The sequence below is a fragment of the Sus scrofa genome, chromosome 3, assembly GCF_054392235.1.
Source record: "Sus scrofa isolate SSC_HxYL_T2T_F1_AM1 chromosome 3, Sscrofa_HxYL_maternal_Yorkshire_Landrace_v2.0, whole genome shotgun sequence".
Classification (NCBI taxonomy): Eukaryota; Metazoa; Chordata; class Mammalia; order Artiodactyla; family Suidae; genus Sus; species Sus scrofa.
This window is the reverse complement of record NC_139385.1, coordinates 46,657,195-46,683,428: the sequence shown is the minus strand read 5'-3', so window position 1 is coordinate 46,683,428 and position 26,234 is coordinate 46,657,195. Positions and strand designations below refer to the sequence as shown.

Genomic DNA, 26,234 nt, shown 5'->3' with positions numbered 1-26,234 from the left:
ACGGCACTGTGGGGAAGTGGGGCCTTCACCCCATGTGGCGTCTCTGACCTGGGCCTTGGGTTGGCAGGTGAAGGAGGCCCTCTCTCTCCAGCAAAGCTGAACGGCAGCGACAGCTCCAAGAGTCTGCCCTCCCCATCTGGCAGCCCCCAGCCGGACTGGATCGCCTCCCCCACCCATGACCCCCAGTGGTGCCCCAGCGATCCCACGGACTCGTCACTAAGCAGCCTGTTTGGTGAGACTTAGGGTGGGGGCCAGGGTCCGAGCGGAGCTGGGGTCTGGCATCTCCACGGTTCCCGCAGCGCCCCCTCCGGGCTGGTCCTAGGCGTTTATGGTTGGTTTTTCTGCATCACCTGCTTGTGGGAAAGTATTCAGACCCCGTGTGAGGGTCACGGCGCCTTGGCACACGTGCACACTTCTGTCACCAGGGCCACACAGGTCCCCTGTGCCGGGCAGCCTGCCTCTCCCCCCAGGGCCACCGTCCAGGGCCGGGCTGAGGCCACCCGCCTCTTGGGCGCTCTCTTTGTATCCCTCTGTTTTGTTCTGGATATTGTGCTGTCCTGCGGCACGTGGACCGCAGATGGCCGTCCTCACAGGCCATATGTTCTCACGGCACTAGGTGCCGTGTGATGGGAAGGGGGTCGGGGAACAATGCACCCGCCTCAGTTCCCTCCTCAGAGGGGTTCCCGTGGCCCTTCTGGGGGCGGTGCACTGGGGGCTGTAGATGGCAGCCCCAGAGCAGGGCGCGCGGTGTACACGGTGAACTGGGTCGGCACCATGTGGGGCCCCGGCCTGGGTGGCGGGTGTGTCCTGTTCAGAGTGTCCTGTAGAGCAGTGCAGACGCTGCAAAGGGAGGCTCACGCCGTGAGAAGCAGGAAACAGCCCTGCATGGAGGAGGGAGTGGGGACCAGACAGTGGAATGTCGGGGGGGTGGAGGGGCCAAGGAGAGTGAGAGGACGGGTGTGGCTGCAGGGCACTGCTCACACCTCCCTGGGGTGGGGTGGGGTGGGGCGGGGTCGGCCAGGGCCCATCTCTCAATCCAGAGCACCGTGCACACGTTGGCAGCCAGCTGCCGGGAGGCCTGGGCCTCCGGGGCCCCTCGCTGGTCCATCTGGCACCGGCTCAGGCCCTCTTTCTCCATCCTGTCTGCAGCCAGCTTCATCTCCCCAGAGAAGAGCCGGAAGGTGCTGCCAGCCCCTGCGGGGACCCCAAGCGGTACCTCCCTGCTGGGCCCCAGCCTGCTGGATGGGAACTCGAGGGACTCCTTTGTGTCCCGGTCCCTGGCCGACGTGGCCGAGGTGAGTGCACGGGAAGACCCCCCTGGGGCTGCATGGCTGCTCAGGGCGTCTCACTGGGGGCACCCGTCAGGAGCCGGCGCACAGTCCGACTCCCGGGGGAAGCTCTGCCCACGCAGGCCACCTCTTCATCCGGTGACTGCAGGGAGTCCGGGTTGGGGTGGTGGGGCTGCTCTGCCTGAAGCCAGTTGTGTGACCTTGGCTGGTGACGCTGCTGCTCACTGCTCGGTTTCCTGATCTGTGAGGTTGCTGGCACCTTCCGCAGGGGTTGAGGTGCTGTCACTGCCGCCTAATGGAGGGGACCTTGAGCAGTGCAGGGTTGTGGCCTGGGGTTTCTGCAGAAGGGCAACGACAGCAGGGACCCACAGTGCGATGGCAGTGTCCCTCTCGTCTTTTGGCAGGGATGCAGCATCCCTCTTTTCTCGGTCCAGGCTGCCCTCTCCCGCCTCCCTGGCCCGCCATCCCACTGGGCTTGGGGGGTGTCCGTGGGCGAGTAAGGCCACATGGCTGAGCGCCTGCTGAAGATGAGGTGTGTGTATCTGATGCGCCCAGCGCCAGGTGGCAGGAGCTGAGAGGCGCAGGCAGAGGGTGTGCCGAGGGCAGTCTGCGCCTGAGATGCCCCAGCTGGGCCGTCTTCCCGATGCAGCTCCAGCCGTCAGGGCCTTTGGGCCCTTGGGCGTCTCATAGTCCACGCTAGGGGGAACCTGCATCAGACCAGGCTCGCCCACCTGCTTCCCAGGACTGCTCAGCTTCTTAGCACCTTCACACGGATCTCAAGACCGGAGAGATTTTCAAAACAAATTTCCGTTTTTTTGAAATTTTTTATAGTAAGTTTAGGATTCAGTTCATGCCATGCTCCACTCAGAATTTTCTGCAGGCGGAGTTCCCATCATGGCACAGTGGAAACAAATCTGACTAGGACCCACGAGGTTGCAGGTTTGATCCCTGGCCTTGCTCAGTGGGTTAAGGATCCCACATTGCCGTGAGCTGTGGTGTGGGTTGCAGACACGGATGGGATGCCGAGTTGCTGTGGCTGTGGCTGTGGCTGGCAGCTGCAGCTCCAATTCAACCCTTAGCCTGGGAACCTCTATATGCCTCTGGAGTGGCCCTAAAATGCAAAAAAAAAAAAGGAATTTTCTGTAGGCTTCTCCTTTGTTCGTCACACGAGTCAGTTCCTTAGCGAACATTCACTGAGGGCCTTTGGGTGCCAGGCGCTGTCCCAGGCTCCACGTGGACAAATTAAGCCCATTGTCACCGGCTCAGTCCTGACCCTGAGGCCCCGCTGGGCACGCCCCTCTCCTCCCGCCTCTGTCCTGCTCGCCGGCTGGTCTGCCGTCTCTCTTGCCTTGGACCAGCCGACTGGCTCCCACCTTGGGGCCTGTGCGCTTGCCGTTTCTTCTCACGGGAACCATCTTCCCCTCTGGCCTTGCTGTGTGTGACTCGTGCCCCGCTTCCGCCACACAAAGTCCTCCTCTGATCCGCACGCCCGTGGCGGACTCCCCTGCTCCCCTTCCGCCTCCTCGGACCACCGCTCAGTCTGCTCGCCCTGTGCCATCTGCTCCTCTGCCCACCATTCTTGCCACGTCTCAGGGGGTGGCGCTCGCCCTCTGATCCCAACAGCTTGTAGTGGCCGCGCCACGCACCTGTCCCCAGCGAGGGTTCTCCGTGACGGACGTGATTCTGAGGCTCGCCCCAGCGCGGGGCCGCCGTGCCGAGGCTGCCGGGGGCGCCGAGGCCCAGCCGTGGGGGCCAGCGCCTGCTGACGTGGCCCCGCCCTCTGTCCCGCAGGTGGTGGATTCCCAGCTGGTCTGCATGATGAATGAGAACAGCATTGACTACATATCCCGGTTCAATGACCTGGCCCAAGAGCTGTCCATCGCCGAGCCCGGCCGGCGAGAGGCCCTCTTCGATGGCGGCGGAGGCGGCCCCCCAGTTGGTGATCTGTCCCAATGACTGCGCCCCGAGGCGGGGGCCTCCGGAGGCGGCAGAGGAGGGCTTTCGGGGCTGGGAGGTGCAGCCCTCCTCAGGCGAGGGGAAGCACAAGGCCAACCGGGACTCCCAGGAGACTGTCCGAACAGAGGCACCTCCTCGGCCCAGAGGCCGTCGCGTGCAGGCCCGTGTCCCCGCAGGCCGAGGACCGTGGTGGCCAGGAAGGGAAGAGCTCTCCATGCGGCCAGCAGCAGCCATGGCCACGGCGTCGAAGCAGCTCCCTGCGGGCCTGCGCCTCACTTGCTGGGTCGGACATCCCAGGGGGTTTCTTTCCGAGAGAAAGGGGCGCATGTGCCAGGCTCTGGTCGCCCCAACCTTGGGGGCTAGAACCACCCGCTGTCCGCAGGGAGGCTCCAGGACACCGCGGCTTTCTTCCCGCCAAGCCTGCGCTTCGCCTTGGCCGACCTCTCTGCAGGGTGGCGATGGGCAGGTCGGCTGGGCTCTGCCTGGTGGTGTCTGCACCCGGAGACAGCAGACGCGTCAGAGGACACGCCGACCCCAGTGTGGCAGCAGGGTCCTGGGGCAGCGTAGCTGGTGCCATCTCCCCAGAAATGCTGGCTCCTTGCCTCGTCTCGTGCTTCCCGCATCGGGAGCCTCCATTCTGGCCGCCTTAACGGGAAGGGGGAAGACTCACATCTCATGCAGCTCGCGTGGACTTGGGAGAAAACCCTGCCGTGCTGGTCAGAAAGTGTTTTTCTTGTGCGTTAAGAACGGGCAGGCGTTGAAGGGCAGAGCAGAGTCCCGGTGCAGTGGTTTCTCCCCGCGTTCAGGCGCAGGCTTGGCCCAGGTCCCCCCCTCCCTGAGGAGAAACGGCAGCAGTCACGGCTGCCGATGAGTGACGGCAGGGCCTTGAAATGCTGCCCTGTCACTGCCTGGCGTCTCAGACGGAAGCCTCGGCAGGGAAGGCTCTCTCTGGCTTTCACTGGCATCTGTGCAGGGTGGGCCCCAGGGTGTGGCTGACCCCTCGCACCCGCCCCAGGGTCTCCTGTTTCCCTTCTTCCTGCTCAGGGCGCCCAGGCAGGGTCAGACCTCCAGCGGCACTCAGAGCCAGTGCGCTGAGACCACGTCCCTCCGGTGGGCTCCTTGGGGACCAGCGTCCAGTCTGGCCCCAGAGTGGAGCTAACAGGGTTCCTGCTTTCTTGGCCTTGGCGTCCAGCCACGTCCCCTGTGGCTGGGTGCCAGTGCTGAGGCTGGGCCGGTGCCACCACCACTGCCTCATCCTCTGCCCACCGGCCAGAGTCAGTGTGGCTCCTTGAATCCCCCCGAGCCGACCCCTGTGTGTGTGCCTCACCTCTCCCCTCCCCAGCTCGCCGTGCGGTGGCATCCTGCAGGGCCAGCCGCCTCTCCCCTGGCCTCTCCCTGACCACCTCGCAGAGGTGAGCCAGCATGGTAGCCCGGGGAAGGGCGCCACTGCTCCAGGCTGCATGCGGCCCTTCATGCCAAGCACGAGGCACAGGGCAGTACTTCCTCCCGGAAAGTACAGAGACGCCAGCCCCAGAGCGCCACAGGGCTGAGAGCAAGGGGCTGTTAGCGCTGTGTTACGAGAGAGGGACAGCAGTCTCTGAGGCCAGGTTATCTTGAAACCAGGTCATGTCTTGTGATCAGTGCAGCAGCTTCCTGAAGTTAGCACCTTCTTGAGCCAGACAAGATCTGTTAGGTCTGTCTCTGGGCATCTGACTTGGTTCAGTCCACAGTAGGTCTGGCTGAGCCGAGGCCCCTGCGTGCTTTCTCGTCCTTCCGCTGTCTGGGACCAGAGATGCCAGGTAACACTGCCGCATCCGTGCCGGGGCAGTGCCCAGTGGCAGCCTGCACCGCGCCAGGCACAGTAGAGGCCTGAGCTGCTTTTCCATCAGGGACACCCCGAGGCAGTCTGGTGGGAGGGTCGGCACCTATCCCCTGGTGGCGTCTAGCAAGAGGAAAAGTCTGGAGGCTTGGATCAGCCTTTGTCAGCCTTGATCCAGCAGTGCCCCTGGCTTGGCCCTCTCACACAGACTCCCTCTGGGAGCAGCTGACTAGCCAGCATCATCCATGAGAGGACATGGCTGTGCAGGAGAGGGGCCTGTTCCCCTGTGTGTAAAGCTGCCAGGGTTACAGAGAACTCGCTGCTCCAGCAGCCAGGCAGGAGTAGGCATTCGCTTGCCATGTGAAGGGAAAGGATGTCAGCTATAGCATTAAGATGATGGATCCATCTTCTCCCAGCCCGAATGACTATCAGTGTGATGAAAACGAGCGCCTGGTAAAAGCTGGAAATCCTCACAGGGCCCGAGCAGCGAAGCCTCCCCCTGCCTGCGCCTTCCCAGGGACAGTCAGGAGCGCCTCCTGTGCGGCCATGGCTTCCCTTGCACATGAGCCTGTGGTTAAGACCGGGTCTGTGGCGCAGAGACGTCTTCCCCGTGTCACTTCAGTGTTGAGAATCGGTCTGCTGATTGTCTTTTCTGAAGACTGAAACTCTCCATCTCCCACCTCCAGGGAGCTGGTTTTTTGGCCTTGGTTCTTCATGGCGACATCATGTCCCGTGATGCGCCTTCCATTGCTCACAAGGGAGATGCAGGTTGAATCCCTGATTCCATGTAAGGCTCACGATGGCATTTTTCTCATCTCTCTGTATCTTCCCGGGGGAGAGGACTTGCTCAGGGAGAGGGGATGTTTGGAAACATGTCACTGGTTGCTCCACTGCTCTCGCACACCTCCAGGCTCGTAGCGGCAGCCCCGTTCTCTGTCACTCTGTCCCACAGCCTCGTCACTGGTGTGTCCTTTCAGTTGAATGGCCTGTTTAACTGGATCACACCATTGAATCACATGTGTGCAAAGAAAAGCCATGGAGTAAGAGACGCTTGAAACACGTGGAGGAGGAAAACAGGTGGCTTTTTCTTCTTTCTTGACATTGAGTTCTACCAGATGCATTTAGGGGAAATACGGCACTTTGTCTTAAGAAAAAAGAAGGAATGAAACCTACAGCAAACCTTTCCTGACTGTCAGCTCTCCTAATCCCACAGCAGCCTTTAAGTCATGTGAGGTGAGTTAGGTCTTGGAAGCACTACAGCAACCTGTGCCCCTTATTCTGTAACAGGATACCCGGCTCCAGAGCTATGCCTCTGGGCAGCAGAACTTAACTGCGGTTTCTTTTAATAATCGTTAAGCCATATCACCTAAGGTTTTCGGCTTGTTTGAGATGTGAATTTGTTTTATAGATTATAAATATACATATACAGTGTATGTATAAAGCAGAATGCCTGTCCCTCCTGATTATTTTTTGTACCATATTGTAAATTATATTATTTATTCTTTACCAATTTTGGGAATAAAAGGTGTTTGGTTATTTAATATAATAAACAAAAGCTGTTAAACTTCTTATGTTTAAATTTCCAGTTCAACTTGTAAATCTGTTTTTATTATTGTGCATAAATACATACTAATACTTGATCTAATCATGACCGTTTCTGCTTTTTTCTTTTTAAGTGTGCGCTTAAGAAAACGGCCGGAGCGGCTCTCATTTGGTGCCATCTCAGAGGCACTGACTGCCGCCCACAGTGTAGTTTAGCAACAAAGCGCTCCTGAATGTGTATTTTACCTTTACCTTTTTTTTTTTTTTTTTTTTTTGAGCCAAACATCAGTCAGCTGGCACTCTTTATTTATCCCTTGCCTCCCACTTTTAAGGACGTGTTCCCCACAACTTGCAGGACAGGAACTGCGGTCCTGTTTCCTTTGGCCACGTATCCATGTGCCATTGACTGTCTTGGGCCCTGTTGGGCGCCGCTGCGCTCCGGGAAGCGCTTCCCGGGGCTCCCCCGCTACGCCAACCAGGGCGCATACAGGGACGGCAAGCGGGAGGCCGCGCCTGGAAGAAGGGGCACCGACCAGGTGCGGGGATGGTGCCCGACCCCGCCCACCTCAGGAGGCGCGGACGGACCATCCCTTGTTGGCCAGTTGCCCAATGGCGGGGCCCGGCGCTGTGAGCGGCATCTGCTTTCACCAATCGGCTGCAAGCGCGGTGCGATCTTCTCCTCGCCTCAGTCTCGTGAGGCGGGGCCCGGTGCTGTGATAGGCTGCGGCGTTGTGATTGGCGTCGGCGGCGCCCAATGGAGGGGGGCTTCAGGCCGCGCGGGGCCGGACGGGAAGGACGGCGCGGCGGGCGGGAGGTGCCGAATGGCGGGCGACATGTTCCGGGTGCCGGAGACCGAGGGTGGCCGGGCTGGCTCCAGGTGCGGCGCGGGCGCGGCCACCGCTAAGGCCACGGCCGCGTGGTGGGGGGGGTGGGCGCGGGCGCCGTGGGGGCGGCCGCGGTGAGCTCACGGAGCCCCGGGCTCCGCTGCCAGGTCGGGGAGGTGGGCGCGCCCGCGGGACGGGAGGCCAGAGGTGCGCCTCCCTGCCCGTCGGATCCCAGCACGTGTCTCTTCAATGGCCAGCGCGCCGGCGACGCTGGCGGAGCGTCTGCTGCGGATGGGCGGACGTGGCTGCGCTACGGGAGCCCGTGCGACGCTGCGGCCGACACGCTTTCGCCGGGTGCTCGTGTGGGCCCGCCTCGGGGCAAGGTCCGGTCCTGGGAGCCCTCAGCAGTTCCGCAGCCCGGGGTTCGGGCCCTCCCCTCCCCAGTCCTGGAGCCCTCCCCTCCCGCAGTCCCGCGACTCGGGGGGAACCAGGCGCTGCTCCCCAGTGTCCTGAGAAGGAAACAGGACAGCAAGTGATAGCAGAGGTGCAACGGGGTTGAAACACTCGGGAACATACAGCAGCCCCCTTTTTAAAAATTACAGTTGGATTACAGTGTTGGGCAGCACACCTTCTCCGCTTTTAACTAGTCAATCATTGGGTGTTGGGAGCCGCACAGAGCTGGCGAGGAGGGGTCCCGCGGCTTGAGGAGCCAGCGGGAATGGAGCTGGTTCAGGTGCCCAAGAGTCATCTTCATTGTGAGCCTCTTCTGGGGCTCAGCCACCCGATAAAAGTAGAAGAGGGCGGAGGTAAATACTACAGAGAATAAGAGGGTTGTTTCAACTGCTAAAACCCCTGTAAACTTGAGGGAGTTGGGTCAGTTCTCACAGTCCTAACCCAGCGGTCATCAATCCACGGAACAGTGATTATTAATCACGGATGCCCCCACCTACGCTGACCTGGGCCAGAAGTTTATCCCGGAGCCTTCGCGATGAATGAGTTCCTGGGGATGAATGAGTTCCTGGTGCCTGCAAACCACTGTCCTGTCCCCGCCCCCACCAGCTGGGCAAGGGCTGTTTCCAGCACTTTCTCAGCTGTGTCCCTCAAAGTTCCTCTTTGTTTACACAGCCTGGCACCGGCTGCCCAGCACACACTGGTCCGGTTAGGGAATGGGCCCAGTAATGCTGGTGGAGGTTGCACAAGATAGTTGCCGAGCTGGAGCTCTGCAGTAACACCCACACTTCTTTGCGGCATTAGTTTTGGAGAGGAAAAGGAGAAAATTCTTGGAGCGTGTTGGAGAAGGAAAACCCATCTTAATTGGAAGCTTCTGCCTGGGATCCGAAGGGAGCTTTGTGTTTTGACGGCCATCTTAAAGGACTCAATGGACAGGCCTTGTGAGATTCGCAGTTCCCTTAGCTGTGAAAGGAACCGGTGCTGCTGCAGGATTACTAGGCCAGGTTTTCCTCTTAAAGCCCTGATTTGGTTTTCTCGGGGAAGGATTAATTAGCTGGTGTTAAAGGATGTTGCACTATAAAAGCATTTAGCTTTGGCCATCATCGGTGATCTAAGGTCCTTCTTTTAAACTGTAAGGTGCATGTTTGTAAAGAATTTGATCCACATTTCTTTTGCTGCTTCTCTCCAAACCTGACTGTTCCCCCAGAGCTTTTCTGGAAAAGGGGGGTAAGCCGTTAGGGGGGCGGGTCGTGAGTGTGCCCCCCCCCCCCGAGCGTCGATGTTGCATTCTCAGCCAGTGCCATCGTCCCCTTGAGTCGTGTCTGGCTTTTCTTGTCCCCTGCCCCTTAGCTTCTCTTGTGGATGCACATTGTTGGATTGTACTGAAGAGGTGCTGCAGAAGGAGACACTGGTTGAGAGGCACCCACGTCGTGAGGTCATCCCATCCCCCTCTTGTAATTAGGGAGCCTAGTAAAGGCCACCCTGCACCCCTGTTGCAGCTTCTGTCTTTAGTGAAAAGTCTATTTGACTTTTAGTCCGATGAGACCCTCTTGGAGCAGCCTGTGGATTTGCTTGACCACTGCAGGGCTGTGCCTCTCGGCCCACCCCATGGCCCCTCCCAGGAAGCCTGGCCCCTGGGTGCCAAGATCTCTGCTGGAGCCTTCTTGGGTGTCCCTTTTTTTTTTTTTTTTTTGTCTTTTTGCTATTTCTTTGGGCTGCTCCTGCGGCATATGGAGGTTCCCAGGCTAGGGGTTGAATAGGAGCTGTAGCCACCGGCCTACGCCAGAGCCACAGCAACGCGGGATCCGAGCCGCGTCTGCAACCTACACCACAGCTCACGGCAACGCCGGATCGTTAACCCACTGAGCAAGGGCAGGGACCGAACCCGCAACCTCATGGTTCCTAGTCGGATTCGTTAACCACTGCGCCATGACGGGAACTCCATTGGGTGTCCCTTTTCTTCCTTTCTGTCCAAAGTGAAGTAAAACAAAGCTCAGAGAAATACACAGTCATCATTTATTTCCACCACCCAAAATTAACGTTTGAGCGTTTGAAATTCCTGCCGCCTCCTGTACCCAGACTGTGCTCTTTCCTTGCAGAGACCACAAACTCCACTTGAACCTTAGAGGTCTTTGGAGTTTCCGTGAGCCTCGGTGCCTCTGCGGCTTCACGCACAGGGAGCACCGAAACCGCCTCCCGCAGCTTTGGCTTCCCCGGCAGGCATGGAGCGTCTCCAGGCCGAGGATGCATCCGCCTTCCCGCCCTCGGGTCCGGGGCAGGCCTGCCAGGGTGGGTGCCCAGGGGCCTTCAAGTTGGAGGTGCAGTAAAGGGAGAGGCCCGGGAGGGTCTCGGACCCCGGCATGTGCGAGGAGCGTCCTGGAGAGCTCGGGGTCAAGGCGCGCCTGTCCCCGAGTCTGAGAGAAAAGCTTTGTTTCAAGCAAGTCAGAAGCATAGGAAGGTTCGGTCCTGCCAGCCCGGGACTTGGCATTGACTCTGTTCAGCTCTGCGGCTGGCACTCCCCACCCCTTCTTGCAGAGAGGGGGCCACGCGGACCCAGGCCTGCTGGCCCTGCACGGAGTCAGGCCGAGAACCAGCGGCGCGGGGCTGGGGCCGTGCCATTGCTCGCGTGTCGGGGAGGCGGGCGGCATCCAGGGTCCCTGGCGCGTGGGCGGCCGTGAGGCCTCGCTGGTGCCCTTCTCGGGGAAGCAGAGGTTTCTTCCCAAAACCACGCGACGTGAGGGTTCAGCTCTCGCGAGGACGGAGCGCGTCACGCGGCTGTTTGTGTGACGGCGCCGTGGTCGGGGTCCGCGCGGCTTCCCCGTGCCCAGCTCTGCGGTATCGTCTCTCAGTGTCCGGGGTCACAGACGGGCCTCTTGCCTCGGACTGGTAAGAGAGCAGGGCCACGCAGCCTTCAAACCTGCTCTGAAATACGTTAAAATATCTAGGAGGTCCCGTGGTTGCTCAGTGGGTTAAGAACCTGACTCGTGTCCGTGAAGGTGCAGGGTCAATCCTTAAGGTGCTTAAGGCCCTGGTGTGGCAGGAGGCTGAGGCGCAGTTGCAGCTCCGTGGGCCGTGGCCGTGGCCGATTCGACCCCTAGCCTGGGAACCCACATGTGCCGCGGGTGCGGCCCTGATGAAAAAATGTTTTGAGAAAAGGCACGTGAATGCACTGTGTCCCCGCCCTGCTGAGGTGGACGGGTGCTCGGGGGTTGTCGGGGCAAAACAGTACAGAGGGGCTCAGGGTCCATTCTTCCCCTTCTGAAGCGCCCGCTCGGAGACCTCCAGGGTGGGCGTGGCAGATGCCCACGTGCGGCGGCTTCTCTGGGTTGGGCGGCCGAGCGGGCGTTCCCCTGTGCTCCATGGGCGATTCTCTCCCCCTCGTGGAACCCCGCACGTCTGGGGCTGACACCAGGGCACCCACGTTGATCTAAATGGACAGTGGTCTAGCCGGTGGGTTCTGCTCCTTCTCGTGTTTTGTTGGGCATACCCGGCCTCAGGCCTGGTGTGAATTCCCAGCGCTCACGTGGGTTAGTGGGGGTGACACTCTCTGTTGGAATGTTGGATTCGGTCCCTGGCATATAGGCCTCACGGCAGCCGGGGCGGGGGAGAATCAGGAGAAATTATGTTTAATAGATGTTATTCACCTTAGTAAATGCAAGACCATGAGATCAGCGTCAGAGATACGATTCAAGAGGTATTTTGCCTTTTCTTCTTTGTGCTGGAATCTTCTCGATCTGGGGCGTGGCCTACAGTTCCACACCTCAGGGCCCAGAACCCCCCATCCAGGTGCTCACTGGCCTCCGTGGCCAGCGGCTGCCCTTCCAAAGACCCAGCTCTCTGGGTCAGGCTTGGTCTGTGCGTAAGCGGCACGCTGCCTCTTTGTTTTTGGAGCATTTTAAGAGAGGTGTTGGGGTGTTCTGGGCTCTGCACCCAGACTGCCTGGGCTTGAGTCCTGGTTCTGCTACTTGTTGTGTGGCCCCCGTGTGATGTCTCTTGATCTCAGTCATCGGCGCCCTAGAGGGTCGCGGTGTGAGGTCCCGGAGCAGGAGCAGGCGTGTGTAAACACGTAGCCCGTGTGAGCGTCCACACGCAACGTGCCAAATAAAATGAGTTAAATGCTGCTGAACTGGCTCAGTTTGCCTATTTTAGGCAAACTAATTTTACTAACGACAGGTCACAGGAATAATCTGAGATATGCACATCTCTGGAAGGTTGGGTTTTTTTTTTTTTTTTTTTTTCCCTTTTCTTTTTTTTCTTTTTAGAGCCACACCTGTGGCCTATGGAAGTTGCCAGCCTAGGGGTGGAGTAGAGCTGCAGCTACCAGCCCATGCCACAGCGACAGCGGCGAGGGATCTGAGCTGCATCTGCAGCCTGCGCCAAAGCTCATGGCAACGCCAGATTCTGCACCCACTGAGTGAGGCCAGGGATTAAACCTGCATGATGGTGCATACTAGTCAGGTTCTTAACTCACTGAGCCACAGCAGGAACTCCCCCTGGGGTAACCGAGGTACGCGAGGAAAACGTTTCTGGAAACAGGGCAGTGTGGGTGTGGGGCTTCTCCCCAGGCCTCTGCCCTGGCCTGCTGTGCCGGAGCCCCTGGACATGGCACCCAGGTTGCTGTCAGTCACTCGCTTTCTCTGCTTGCAGGGCCATGAAGCCCCCGAGAGGAGACTCAAGCAGTCTGTTTGGAAGTCCAGAAGAAGCTGTCCCTTCAAGCAGGCCCAATAGGATGGCATCTAACATTTTTGGACCAACTGAAGAGCCTCAGAATGTACCTAAAAGGACCAATCCCCCTGGTATGTATGGGCCTCTCCGAGCAACCGATCCTTCGTCTCTGCCTGTTCTTGTTGATGCTGCTCTTTTGATAAAATCTCTCTCTTTATCTTGATCCTTTCGCAGGTTTTCCTTTGCAGGTTATCCCCACTCTCCGAGCTCTAGAAGAAGGGACTTTATCCCGACTTGTCCTTTGTGTCCTGACAGTGGCTCCCTCCTCGTCTGGCACCTGGTGCTGGCCGTGTTCAGACACTGGGGACACAGAGGCAGATGGGGTTTTACTTCCCACCAGGGAGGCTCCTACGTTGTCCCCCAGACTCTGGAGATTCTTGAAATTGCATGTAAATTGTGCCCTTCACATTCTTTTAATCAGATTATCGGTAGATTAGGATTCTCACGAGCACAGCTCCGTCTGGCAGGCGTCTGCACAGCCCCCATACGTACCCACCTTCCCCTGTCTGTGTCCACGGGGTCAGGGGATGCGAGGTTGCTTCCATCCTTAAAGATGTGAGAGTCAGGACTTTAAACACAAGCAGGGAAACCAAGCAGAATGAGAGGTGGGAAGCCCGGCCCCCCAATTCTGGGGACAGATCATTTTCTTGACAAACGTAGAGCAACGACTGGAAGGAGAGGCCTCAAAAGCAAGTGTTTAGTTTGGTGGGGGGAGTGGCGGCGGTGCCGACTTGGGATTGGGTTACAGGAGAGGAGCAGGTGCTTTTCACCACGAAGCAGCTCGTCCATCCAGCCTGCGCACGCGGGACCCCAGCCCTACGGCCTTCGTGCCAGCAACGCCCGTGCCAGACAGACTCGAGTCCAGGGCGCTGGGAGGTGGATGCGCGGTGGCCTTGGCCCTGGCCCGGTGCTCTGCACGTCTGTGGCGGCGCTCCTCTGCCCGTCCCTCTCACTCCCGTGTCCCCTGCCTCCCTTGGGCCCCTCTGGACCGAGTGAGAAGCCCCAAGTTGTGCACGGCCACAAGCAGCGGTCACGGGACACGGAGGAGAGGCCTCTGCTTCTCGTGGGCCTGTCCTGCTTTTCTGTCCTGCTGCGGTCGGCCTGATGGTCGGAGAGCATTTAACAAACGCTAGAATCCCCGCCCTGCCTCCTGGCATCACCCAGGAGCTCCGTCTAACTGACGGATCCTTTAAAATGCAGTAACACTGCAAGAGAAAGGTCGGGCGGGACGGAGACCGAGAGGGACGCCCCTGCCCGCCCATGTGGAAAGCTAACCCGGCTGGTTGGGGGTGGTCTCCTGTCTGCTCTGGTGTTTAGCCCGGCTCTGAGAGCCATGGGCGATGCTCGTGGGTGGTCGTGTGTTTGCCGGGCAGTGTGCCGAGTGGGGGGGGCTCTGCATGCTGAGCCCACAGCTTGGTGGTGGCAAACATAGCCTTGGGGTGCGGCTCTTCCTGACTCGGGCGCCCGTGCTCCCAGCTGGCCTCCTGTACTGGTTGGGGTCGATTTCCTGAAATAGACTCGCCGGGTCCATCACAGACACTTGGGCTCGGCCTCCGCACGTTCTCTGTGATGTCAGCAGGGCTTGCTCCCCACGTCGGCCGCCAGCTTCTTGTCTTTTTGTGATTTTGATTCTTTAAAAAGGATATTTCAGTTTGTATTTCTTCACTGAATTGAGCGTCTTTTCCACCTTCAAAGCTGAATTCATTTTTTTTTTGCTTTCAGGGCCGCATCTGAGACATACGGCGGTTTCCAGGCTAGGGGTTGAATAGGAGCTGCAGCTGCAGGCCTCTGCCACAGTCACAGCCACGCCAGGTCTCTGACCAGGGAGAGAACCCATGTCCTCATCAAGACTAGTCGGATTCATTTCCACCCTGCCACAACGGGAACTCTCCTCCCCTGAATTCATCTTTTAGGTAAAATGCTGACTAATAGACATGCAGTGTGGTTATTTTTTATAAAGTTCAAAAACAGAGCTGTGCTGTTTAGGGTCGGTTGTATACATGGTAAAACTGTAACAGAACTAGTAAGTCTGTGGTTTCCAGAAAATGTGAGCACGTGACGCAAGGGACACGCAGGTGCCTCACCCAGGCTGCTGGGCTCAGCCAGGCGCCAGTGTGTCCCACAAGAGGGGCTGCGTCTGAGTGGGGGGCGGGCTGGGCGGCCTTGGCCTTGCTCACCATCCTGTTTCTGCAGGGGGCAAAGGAAGTGGTATCTTTGACGAATCAATGCCTGTGCAGACTCGACAGCGTCTGAACCCCCCTGGCGGGAAGACCAGTGACATCTTTGGGTCCCCGGTCACTGCTGCCTCGCCCCTGGCACACCCAAACAAGCCCAAGGTACGCACCGCCCTCGGCCAGCAGACGCAACAGTCAGGGGCCGGCAATGAGCCACGTGCTCTCCCAGAGGCTCCGAGGCAGGTACCGTGCATTCTTAGCAAGAGGTCAGATGGGTGACGTTCTTCCTGGCTGCAGTCGTCAGCCAGGGGCCCTCGCAGCTCCCTGAGTCATCGGAGACTCGCGTGCCAGGCAGCGATGACTGGAGTCCGAGGCGAAGCCCGCAGGGCCTGATCCAGCAGCTGGGCTGCTGAGGGCATTTGAACACTGAGCTCGGAACAGGGCGGTCCCCTCACAAACATTTCCCTGTTTCAGTGGCCCTCAGGCTGCGAGCACAGTAACTGCATCAGATTAAAATTCACCAAATGTGTAGAAGTTAAGTGTTCCTGGTGATACTTGAAAAAATCTAATCCGTCACTTTTGGCAAATGCCAGAGACTCTCTCTGCAAGTGCTCACAGGATCAGACGCTCAGGCAGGGTTTCCTGAGTAAAGGGTTCCTGGGATAACGGGTGTTGGGTGAAGAGTTCCTTTTACACAAGCGTTCCAGCCCGTAAGTGAAGAGGAATAGAGATTTCAGATATCACTACCTTGCAAACTTGTCGTGATGTCAGATCTAGGCAGGGGTCGTCAGTGGCTGCTGACACCACACAGGCAGAGACAGTCCAGAGCCCACGGACCTCGTGGTGAAGCCCGTCCTGCACCGCCTGGGAATTCCCAGCAAACACCCTACCCGAATCCGACCCGCCCTCGTGTCAGCTGACCCCACAGCGATTCAGTCACAGGGAGAGTAGAGGAAGCCACCCTGCTGTCAGTGCAGGGAGACTCCAATTATCTCAAAAAAAGTGACAAGGAGTTCCCTGATGGCTCAGCCGGTTAAGGACCCAGTGTTGTCACTGCTGTAGCTCTGGTCATGGCCGTAGTGCGGCTTCCGTTCCTGGCCAGGGAGCTTCTGCATGTTGCAGGTGTGGCCAAAAAATAACATGTAGGGACACATCTTCATAATCTTGGATTTGGCAGGGTTTTCTTAAATGTGACACCAGAAACAGGCAACAAGATTTAAATAAATTGAACTTCATTAAAACTAAAAACTTGTGCATCAAAAGATACTATCGGGAGTTCCCGCTGTGGCTCAGTGGTAATGAACCCAACTAGTATCCGCGAAGATGCAGGTTCCATCCCTGGCCCTACTCAGTGGGTTAAGGATCTGGTGTTGCCGTGAGCTGTGGCGTAGGTCTCAGACGCAGCTCGGATCCCACATTGCCATGGCTGTGGCGTAGGCCGGCAGTGTGATCGGACCCCCCAGCCTGGGAACTTCCACGTGCTGCAGGTGTGGCCATAAAAAGCAAAAAAACTGAAAAATAAAGAACGGAAAACAAGTGGTGCAGATGTGGAGAATCGGACCCCTGCCCACTAAAGCGTTGCACCCTCTGTGGGAAACAGCTTAGCCCTTTCTCAAGCATCTGAACCCGGCCTTCGCCGTGTGATCAGCAGTTTCCCTGTTAGGTCTCCACCCGGACTCTGTGAAGACAAGAGCTCAGATGCTCGGGCGCCTGTTTCGAGAGCATTATTTGCAGTCGCCAGAAGGTGGCAACAAGCCAGATGTCCATCAGCAGATGAAGGGATGAGCAGGACGGGCTGGCCCTGGGGCAGCACGGATGAGCCGGGAGGACGTGTGTGGGACTGACACGCGACTGCGTGTTAAATAGTTAAGGGGTTACCAGTCTTCGCAGTTGTGAGAGGTCTTCTCAGAACATTCGAAAGAGCCACATTCTGAAATATCCATGGATAAAGGAAACACCTGGGATTCACTGTGAACCAGCCCCACTGGGGGTGGGGGACGCCGGGGGAGCTGTGCAGCCGAGGCCGCAAGGGAGGTGAGCTGTCACCACCCTTGCTGCAGAGCAGGTCACCAGGGGGCTGGCTCACGGGGCTGCTCTTTCTTTTTCGTTTGTGGTTAAAATGGCCCAAATAGAAGCACTTTGCAAAGTTCAGGAGATACCCAGGTCCTCCCTGCCTTTCCCATTGTCCCCCGATGGAGGTGGGAGGTGTCTGAGCCGCGCACTGACCCGGCTTTGCCTTCTTGCAGGACCACGTGCTCCTGCGTGAGGGGGAGGAGCCCGCCCCGGACCTCAAAGGTGAGCTGCTCTTCCCTCCCTTCCCCGGTGCTCCTGCCATCCCCTGCTCCATGCCCGCCCCGTGCCCGTCCCCAGCCAGCTGCCCAAAACCAGCAATGTTGCCGTTATCCTAATAGGCTTTCTCGTTCCAAGGCTGGGGAAATGGGCTCAGTTATTTTTTTTTTATTTATTTTTTGTCTTTTCAGGGCCACACCCGCAGCACATGGAGGTTCCCAGGCTAGGTAGGGGTTGAATTGGAGCGGTAGCCACCGGCCTCCACCACAGCTCACGGCAACGCCAGATCCTTAACCCACTGAGCGAAGCCAGGGATTGAACCCGCAACCTCATGGATCCTAGTCAGATCCGTTTCCACTGAGCCACAAAGGGAACTCCAGGGCTCATTTATTTTTGGTGCCAACTTTCCAGCTGGTTTTTCTGCACCTCCTGTCATTGCTGGTCAGCCGAGGCCTCAGGCCAAGGTGTCCTCTGCTAGAAGCTGACCTTGTGTAGTAAAGGGCAGGGGTCCAGAACCTTCGATGAGCTCGTGACTTCAGGCAGTGGAGCAGCGCTAGCTGAAGAGGCGGCCTTGCGGGGAGCGGGGCCTCAGGGCTGGGCGCACCCGTGCCCCGCTGCCCTGAGCTGACGGTGGGCCCTCCTTGTGCCCCCTTGCCGGGCCTCCCTGTCGGTGCCCCTTGCCCACACTCACCTGGAGGTGGAAGACTGGAGTGGGGGGCCTGGGGGGCGTCTTCCAGGGGTCCCTTCAGCAGGTTTAGGGTCCCAGCCTGGGGCAGGCGGGACCTCTGACAGGAGGCCGTGCTGTCTTTGTCCCCCAGCCACAGCGAGCGCCTCGCCCAGACAGGAGCCCGGCGAGCAAGGCGGCCCGAGGGAGGCGGCCTGTGCCCAGGAGCCCGCGCCCCCGCTGGACAGCCACGAGCCCAGGCTGGGCCCGCGGCCGCGCTCTCACAACAAAGTCCTGAACCCACCTGGGGGCAAGTCCAGCATCTCCTTCTACTGAGGCACCGCCGCATCCCTCACCGCCAGACAAGCCCGGGAGATAGTTTAGATAGAGTTTCTTTCAGCCCAGAGAAGCGGGGTGGGGAGCGGGTCTGGGGGAGCCCGCGGCCTGGCCCCACAGCCGTCCTGAGGCCTTGGCCTTCCAGGTGCCCGGGGTCGCGGCGCCCGTGGGAGAGGCCCCTCTGGTGGCCCGGGGAGCGGGGTCTTCTCGTCTTTGGTATGTTGGCTCATTGGGCGTCCAGGTGTCGCTGACAGAGTAGCAGTTAGAGCCTCTGGGGGGAAAAGGAAACCCTGGTGGGTTCCTGCGGGACGGAGGGGCCAATGTGGACCCCCTCGCGCGGGGGTCTCTGTGGAGACCCTCGGATCCCCGGGCTGCGACCTCCGGGCCCACGGCCTCCACTCCCAGGAACTCAGTTTCTCTCTTGAGTTCCACACATGTTCCTGAAATACCCTGATTGCTTTTCCTCCGTGGCTGTGGGCAGAACACCGGAGCGCCGTTCTCGGTCTTAGGCTTGATGGAAAGATTCCGTAGCCGGGTCTTCCAAGGAGCCCCTCGTTGCCATGTCAAACCCTGGCCACGTCTTACCTGGGAATCACCACCTGTCATCCATCAGAGACTAGTTTCGGACTCTTTCCAGGCGGTTTTGCCTGTGAATTGTCCCCTTCTTTCGCATCGGCCTTGGGCCTAGGCCCTTGCTCCCCACCACTACTGCGGACGCTCCCCCACCAGCCCCACTGCTTGTCTGCAAGGCCGCTCAGCTCAGCAGGCCTTTAAGCCACTGACATACGTCCAGGTAACGGGATTATCCTTGCTCTGTCTTTTTTATAGTCCTGTTGACAGTAGGAAAGAGAGATCCTCAAGAACCTTGGGTTCTTGGGTTTGAATTCAACCCTTGAGAACCTTGGGTTCTTCGGGCTGAATTCCTGGCTCACGTCCACAGAGCTGTTCTGAAGCAGCAGCTTTACATAAGTGACTATGGACGCCGGTCTGTGTGTGACATCTTTCTAGACACAAGCCCACCACTCACGTCCAGCACAGGGGAAAGGAGGTGTCTTAGCACCCACGATACGGCTTTGCAGAAACTCTGGCCGTACAGTTTCTGATGAGGCCTGGAGACCTTAGGCCTGGAGGTTCGGTAGTTTGGCAGCAAGGTGGTCACGAGCCCCTCTCGCGACGCTTGCCCGCGGAGATAACCTTTGATCTGTCAGGTGACACTTCTCCCCCCTGTGCCTCTCACGGGCTGCGGCATCAAGTCCTCTGCTTCTCTCCTGAGGGGCCAGCAGGCAACGGGGAGGTCTGGGCGGTGGGGCTCTTGCTGCCTCCAGAGCTAACAGGTGCCAGAACAATCCTCATTATCAAGATTCGGTTCCACTCCCAGTGGCCTGGACACTCAAGTGCCTGCAGGAGCCACCTGCCGAGCTCCACTTCTTCCACCAGCACCCCAGGGGTCTACACGGCACTCCGCCAACCAAAGACAGACTCACTTCCAGTTGCCCTGCTGACTTAGGAGCCAAGAAGCACTCTGTGTGACTCAAATACCTCCTGTCTCCATTCTTTAAATGCTTATTTGTAAAGAAGTCTGGAATTCAGAACGGTTTCTCCCCATTAAAAAAATGTCATGAATGGTGGTTAGCTTTTAAGCTCAAATGTACTAATTTAACTGACAATGAGATGTTCCAGCGGTGGAAGTGGACAGGCGTTTATAGCTCTGGCTTACTTCCAATAGACAGGAAAGTGATATGTGGATTCCAGGTTGGCTCTCCAAGGAGACCCTGACAGGTGCTGCCCCTGGGCCTTCGGGCTCGGCCTCCCTGGCCGCCACATGGGGGAAGAGCTCTCTAGGTCTGTCCACTGGCAGGGACGTCTGGGGCCCGGGTCGGGATGGAGGGCCTGGGGAGGACACCGCAGCAGAGCCTCTGGGCGGCACTGACCTCGTTGCCTTGCTTTTATCCACATGGTCCCGCCTCCTCTCCCTCCCTGGGGCCGCGGAGGCACTGGGAGGAGCAGGACAGTTTTTGCTCCTTGGAGCCTGATGGGGGGAGGCCTTTTGTGTTTGGGGAATGCTGTTCACTGGGGGCTGCCTGCCTTTTGAAGACTCATACATCCTGTTCTCACCCCCAAGCTGCATGGAGACATGACTGTATTTATTAAGCCTTAAAGCTTATGTGCATCTGGTGCCAACTTTTTTGCAGAGCTGTATCAAAACAAACGTGTGCTCATGTCGCAGTGTCACCGAGGAGCGTTCTGTTGTTTTTACAAGGCAGGGGTGCTGCAGCTGTTGCATTAAACTCAGCGTCACGCACTCCGTCTTTGCCTGGTGGTCGCGCGCACGCTCCTGCTCCCCCTGTCCCGTGTGCGGAGGGCCTGGCCTCTGCTTCCCTTAGAGCGTTTCACTGGTTGAAGGGGTTTGCCCATTTTTTTTTTTTCCCCCCCATTTAGCCAAAAGATACCCAAGTTAATCTTCTCAAAGTTTCTGGATGTAAAGGTTTTTCATTTGAAAACCAAAGACTTAGCTTGAAAGAGAATGAGAGAGGGTGTGGCCGTGATCTTGTCAGTTTCTCTTTGGAGAAGGTGGGGATGCTTCTCTTAGCGCCACTCTTTCCTGAGGACCTGGCCTCTGAGGGACAGGCCTTACAGTGTGTGAAGTGCTGCACTATTAGAATCTGCCTGGGGATTCAGGGCCGCCCGGCTGGAGAGACCCCTCGAGGAGGCTTCGTGCCATCCTGCCCGCTGCATCGGGGCAGCTACCAGGAGGGTGCTTCTCAAGTGACCTCACACTGTCTTCACTTTCATCTGCAGCGTTCTGAGCGTAGAGTGTGTTCTGAGAATTGGGCTGGGCACTAGCACAGTTGTGTCCTCTGTGGCCAGGCAGTGGCAGAGTCTGAAAGGACTGAGGTGGCTCCCCCTTCGGGTCCTGTGCTTTGTCCAGCAATACGCTGGCTCCTTTGGTTTGGGGTCGCGGGCCACACCCATGGCGTGTGGAAGTTCCCAGGCCAGGACTGAACCTGTGTCACAGCTACAGCAATGCCAGATCCTTAACCCACTGTGCCACAGCTGGGATGCCGGAATTTAAAAATCAGTAAGTAAAACTAAAGTCTATAATATTTACTGCGTGTTTTTGTTTTGTTTTTTGTTTTTGTTTTTGTTTTTGTTTTGTTTTTTGTTTTTTTTTTGCCTGTTCATAGTCGCACCTGTGGTATATGGATGTTTCTGGGCTGGGGGGGTCAGGTCAGAGCTCCTTAACCCACCAGCTCCTTAACCCACTGAAGGGGGCCAGGGATTGAACCTGCATCCTCAGAGATGTCAGGTCCTTAAAGCTGAGCCCCGGCGATAACTCCTGCATGCTATTTGCTAAAGATGGTACCAAGCCCCTCTCCATCTCCACAACATTCCTCATAGGTTGGTAGTGATTTTAGGCTGTGTCAGAACCCAAGCAGTCTGAATGCGCGTCTGAAACCCCAGACCATTTCCTGGTGGGGGTGTGTGAGCATCACAGAGCAAGGGGAGAACTGAGGAAGTGTGAGGGCGTCACCTGCAGGGACGTTCACTGGTTCCAGCAGTCGGGTCAGGACCCGGCTGGTCTGGTTGAGCTCCCTTTGAAGCACCACACCAGGTGGAAGGCAGCTGCTAGGCTGTCACCAGTGGGCTCTTGATCAGGATTCATGCCATCTGTGTGGCTGCCAAGGCTGAAAGTGTCAGTCTTAGGTTCATGGTGTCCTCAGACCTCACTGAAAGGAAATGCAAATCAGGTGGCTAAAAGTGGGAGAAATAAGGGCCTATGGGAACTGGCAGAGTACAGGCGTTTTCGTCGTGGTGCAGCGCTAACGCATCCCACTAGGATCCACAAGGATGCAGGTTCAAACCCTGGCCTTGCTCAGTGGGTTAAGGATCCAGCGTTGCTGTGAGCAGTGGTGTAGGTTATAGATGCGGCTTGGATCTGGTGTGGCTGTAGCTGTGGTGTAGGGTGGTAGCTGTACCTCCAATTGGACCCCTGGCCTGGGAACCTCCGTATGCCGCGGGTGCTGCCCTAATCACAAACCAACAAAAAAATCTGGTAGAGTCTAAGGAAAATCAAATAGGACAAGTGGAAGTTAACATGTAACCACAGAAGAGTTCCTGCTGGGGCATCACAGGATTGGTGGAGTCAGGAGTGCTGGGACGCAGGTTCCATCCCTGGCCAGTGGGTTAAGGATTCGGTGTTGCCATAGCTGTGGCTTAGGTCTCGACTGCCTCTTGGATCTGATACCTGGCCCAGGAACTCCACATGCCATGGGGCGGCCAAAAATGAAGAAAAAAAAAAAAGTGAAATGGTAGATGGAGTCCTGTGGTGGCACAGCAGGTTGAGGATTGGGCACGGTCACTGCTGTGGTGCAGGTTTTATCCCTGACCTGGCGACTTCCACACGCTGAGGGTGTGGCCAAACATAAATATATATCTATCGAAATGAACTCAGTGTGTGGGTTAGATGACGCATTGGTGAAATGAAACTGAAATCTGCATAAGTTACACAAAATCAAGACACCGAAGTGGAGTAAATGAGCGTTTGTTGCTGGATCTTAGGATGAGACTGGAACCCCAGAGGGGACAAGTGAAGGGCAGAGAGCTCTGAACACCTACCGTGTAGGCGTGCGTACTGCGGTGACGCTGCAAAGGCAAGTCAGAGGACAGCCAGGTCAGCATCCTGGACACCTCAGGAGGGAGGGGACAGGCGCCCAAAGATAATGGCCCTTCCCTCGGGGCGGGGGGGAGGGGGCACGCGGATGCTCGCCCAAGTCCAGGCCGTACGGAAGCATTTGTGCACACTGCGCGGACGCGCGGCCCCTGGTAAAAATCTACGCCGTCAGCGTCGCGGGAGCTGACCGACAGCGGCTCTGACAAGCCTGCCGGAAGCGTTCCCTGCCCAGCTTCCGGCCGGAGACGGACTTCCTCCTACGTCAGGGCACCTGCGACCCCTAGCGGCGGGGCGCCGGCGGGACGGGCGGGCACCGCCCTCGCTGTCTGGAGGGCGGGACTTCCGGGCGGCGGGACTTCCGGCTGCTGAGTGACGGGCGCAGCATCAGCATCGGCGGCGGCAGCGGCTGAGCCCTGAGGCAACAGCGGCTGCGGCGGAGGCGACGGGCTGCGGCCTGCGGACTCACGGGCAGCCGGGGCGGGCGAACGCGCCGGCGGACAGCAGGCCGCGCTGGCGGCGGCGGTGGCCGCGATGATGGAGATCCAGATGGACGAGGGCGGCGGCGTGGTCGTGTACCAGGATGACTACTGCTCCGGCTCGGTGATGTCGGAGCGGGTGTCGGGCCTGGCGGGCTCCATCTACCGCGAGTTCGAGCGCCTCATCCACTGCTATGACGAGGAGGTGGTCAAAGAGCTTATGCCGCTCGTGGTCAACGTGCTCGAGAACCTGGACTCCGTGCTCAGCGAGAACCAGGAGCACGAGGTGGAGCTGGAGCTACTGCGCGAGGACAACGAACAGCTGCTCACCCAGTACGAGCGGGAGAAGGCTCTGCGCAAGCAGGCCGAAGAGGTGCGTGGGCCGGGCCGCGCGGGGGACCCTCGCCCCGCCCGTGGGCCCCGCCCTCAGCCCCCGCCCTGGCGGGGCCCGACTCCCGCCCCGCCCACCCAGCCAAGCCCCCCGGGGCACCCCCCCCCGCCGGGCCCAGGGGCTGAGCCCTGGCTCCCCCTTCCTCCCGGCCCGCTGCTCCAGCCAGGAGCCCTGACCCCTAAACCACCTGGCGTCACGGGGGAGAGCTTGCAGCGCGAAGGGTCTCAGGCCCCAGTGTCCCATCCTTACCCACCTCTCATCCCAAACGCCAGGTCTTTTTGCTTTTGTGTGTGTGTTTCGCAAACGTTTCCTAGACTCCAGGTTGCTGCCGTTTTAAAGTCTCCGAGAAAAAGGAGGTTTCTGATCTTACGGTTCTGCAGCCAGAGGCTGTCCGTTGTCAGATCTGTGCCTTGTCTCTGGGCCGGTGTTTTGAAGGTCTGTGACCCGGGCGAGTTTAAGGATGGATATGAACACAGAACCAAAGCCTCGCTGGCACCTGGTGAAAGACCTCAAGTTTATGGAGGTGGTTTCTTTCCCCTGCGTTGCCCTCCCTTGGGGAGGTTGTTAGCTTCTGTGAAAAGGCTGAGAAATTGCACTGTGGCTTCCGAGGAGTTAAAAGGAGAATTTGGAAAGAGTGTATTCTGTCCTAGATATTCTATCTTCCTAAATTGGACGTCATGTCTTTGTGAGCCACTTAGAAGAACCACACGCATTGTAAGGAACCCCACTTACCTTCATTCATTCACCGTCATTTCACGCTCTATGCCAGACCTAGGCGGGTCCGGGGATGTGGGCTCTCGTCCCTGCTTTTTGCCTCTGTGACCTTGTCCACGGCGCCTCTCTGCCCCGGATTTTGCATTTCCGTCCGTCCTGTAGTCACTCGCCCTAGATGATCTCTGAGCCCTGACATTCTGTGCCACCCGTCATTGGGTGATGCTTTTCCATTGAGGAATAGGAAGTTTCTTACTACATGTGCTAAATTCCCCTGTAATTAATTTGGGTCAACACCTTCTTGACTTGAGTATTGAAGTGGATTGTTCCAGTGTTTCGACTTTTTCTCGAGCCCAAGCAGTGGGTGGCCTGGTTTGGTTTAAGTGTGTGTGTGCGTGAACGTTGTCTTGTGTCATTCTTGCTTCCGGGGACCCACTGGCTCTTGGGTTTTGTGCATCTGTCAAAGGACGGTTGCCTGCTGGGGCTCACAACTGAAGGGGATGCCCAAGCTTGTAGGATTTCGGAGTTCACGGTGGCCCTAGGCATTTCCTGGGGAAAGAACAGGGGGCGCCGGGGGGGGGGGGGGGGGGGTCCCAGGTCACATGCCCCGGAAGGACCAGGCGGGGACCCAGTGTGGCCTGACCCCTGGCGTGAGCTCTTCCATGATGCCGCTGTGGGCGGTCAGAAGCCTGACGCGCCGGGCTCCCCTCCCCTCCCCCCGGGCAGTGCCGCCCATTTTGGCCTGTCCTCAGCAGCCATCTGATGCCTCACGGTGGGTTTCAGGAGGGTTTCCTGCGTCCCGTGCCCGTGTGGTCCGTATAGTGGCCTGGAAGGAAGTCCGGGGAGAAGGATGGACGGCCTTAAGGCTGAGAACCCTCACCTTCCGACTTCACCCTCAGCTCTGGGTGGGCGAGGCCGCGCTCTGCTCCGTGCAGTCCAGGGGCAGCCCCAGCCGAGTGGGCCCCTGGCCGCCCGGTCGCACCCGGGGCCTGAGAGCTGAGCAGTCTGGAGGAGACTGGCTCCCTGCCTCCGCTGTTGAGAGAGGCGGAGCCGCGAGCCCCGGAGCGGACCCGGTTTGGCAGGCCGGCCAGAGGCTGTGATGTGACACTAACGGTGCCCTTAGAGAGACCTCCCGTGTGGCCGAGTCCCGCCACCGGGTCGGCATCCTGGCTCACTTTCCGCGTCCAGCAGACGCCCCTCTCCTGTTCCGTGGAAGAGACCGGTCGGGGGCGGGGGGGGGGGTGCTTTTCCAGACACAGGGGCAGAACGGCCTGGCCTGGCAGTGGCTCCTGGCGCCCTGGCCGGTCTGCTTGGGAAGGCGTTTTCAGAGGCCGTAACCCGAACCGCCTGCAGCCTCTGAGTGCGCGCAAGCTGCAGGCTAAAGAAGAGCCGGGAGCAGAGCAAGCACCCCTGCCCCTGCGGCACGCCCGCGATAGGCTCAGCGAGAGGCTGGTGCCTGTGTTCTGGTCCCGAGGGGGCCCTCTCATGAGACAGGAGCTGGAGATGGTGGGGCCCCGGGCGGAGGCCCAGGGTCTGCAGACGCCCCTCGAGTGTCAGCCTTGCCCTTGGGGCCGCACGCCCTGTGACCAGTCTCCCCTTGTCTGGCTGTATCGGTGCCTCCGGAAGGCGAGGGGGTTACCAGACGTGGCAGTTGCTTTCATCTCAAGTGCCAAGTCTGTCCTTGGCCGCCGTTTGCCTGGAGAAGTGCGGCAGGGCGGATTTGGCCAAGTCAGGGGAGAGAGCTCCAGGGGCAGCTCAGAGGGCAGGAGCTTGGCATCTCTGCCACCGATGTTGCGGGTGTTGCCGGAGCAGACAGGAGAGGGCCGCTCAGCCTTGCAGAGCTGAATGGATGTATTGCTGGCTTCGAAAACCTCTACGGAGACGCTCGAGATGATGCATCTGTGTATCTGATACAA

General features: G+C 58.6%; 3 protein-coding genes across 55 annotated transcripts in view; all 3 read left to right on the top strand.

Annotated features, from left to right (window-relative positions):
• Positions 1 to 6,709, top strand: part of CRAMP1 (cramped chromatin regulator homolog 1) — a 50,344-nt gene extending 43,635 nt beyond the window's left edge. For all 8 annotated transcript variants that reach the window (XR_014840987.1, XR_014840986.1, XM_021086822.2 and 5 more), the window contains 3 exons: positions 68 to 232; positions 1,150 to 1,295; positions 3,081 to 6,709. Coding sequence is in view for 6 of the 8 variants with exons in the window: in XM_021086822.2 (XP_020942481.1) it covers positions 68 to 232; positions 1,150 to 1,295; positions 3,081 to 3,245 (476 nt within the window). In the remaining 2 variants the exon portion in view is untranslated. The remainder of the gene's footprint in view (positions 1 to 67; positions 233 to 1,149; positions 1,296 to 3,080) is intronic.
• A 720-nt stretch (positions 6,710 to 7,429) lies between these two features.
• Positions 7,430 to 18,911, top strand: JPT2 (Jupiter microtubule associated homolog 2). The gene is given in 5 exon segments (NM_001048070.1): positions 7,430 to 7,483; positions 12,528 to 12,676; positions 14,799 to 14,941; positions 17,026 to 17,074; positions 17,887 to 18,911. Coding segments are annotated over 5 exon segments (567 nt in total). The 5' UTR covers positions 7,430 to 7,439; the 3' UTR covers positions 18,069 to 18,911.
• Positions 18,912 to 23,077: 4,166 nt separating this feature from the next.
• MAPK8IP3 (mitogen-activated protein kinase 8 interacting protein 3) overlaps positions 23,078 to 26,234 on the top strand; it is a 44,461-nt gene continuing 41,304 nt past the window's right edge. For all 46 annotated transcript variants that reach the window (XM_013987768.3, XM_085017911.1, XM_085017893.1 and 43 more), the window contains exon 1: positions 23,078 to 23,589. In XM_013987768.3, coding sequence (XP_013843222.1) covers positions 23,272 to 23,589 — 318 coding nt within the window. In that variant the 5' untranslated portion in view covers positions 23,078 to 23,271. The remainder of the gene's footprint in view (positions 23,590 to 26,234) is intronic.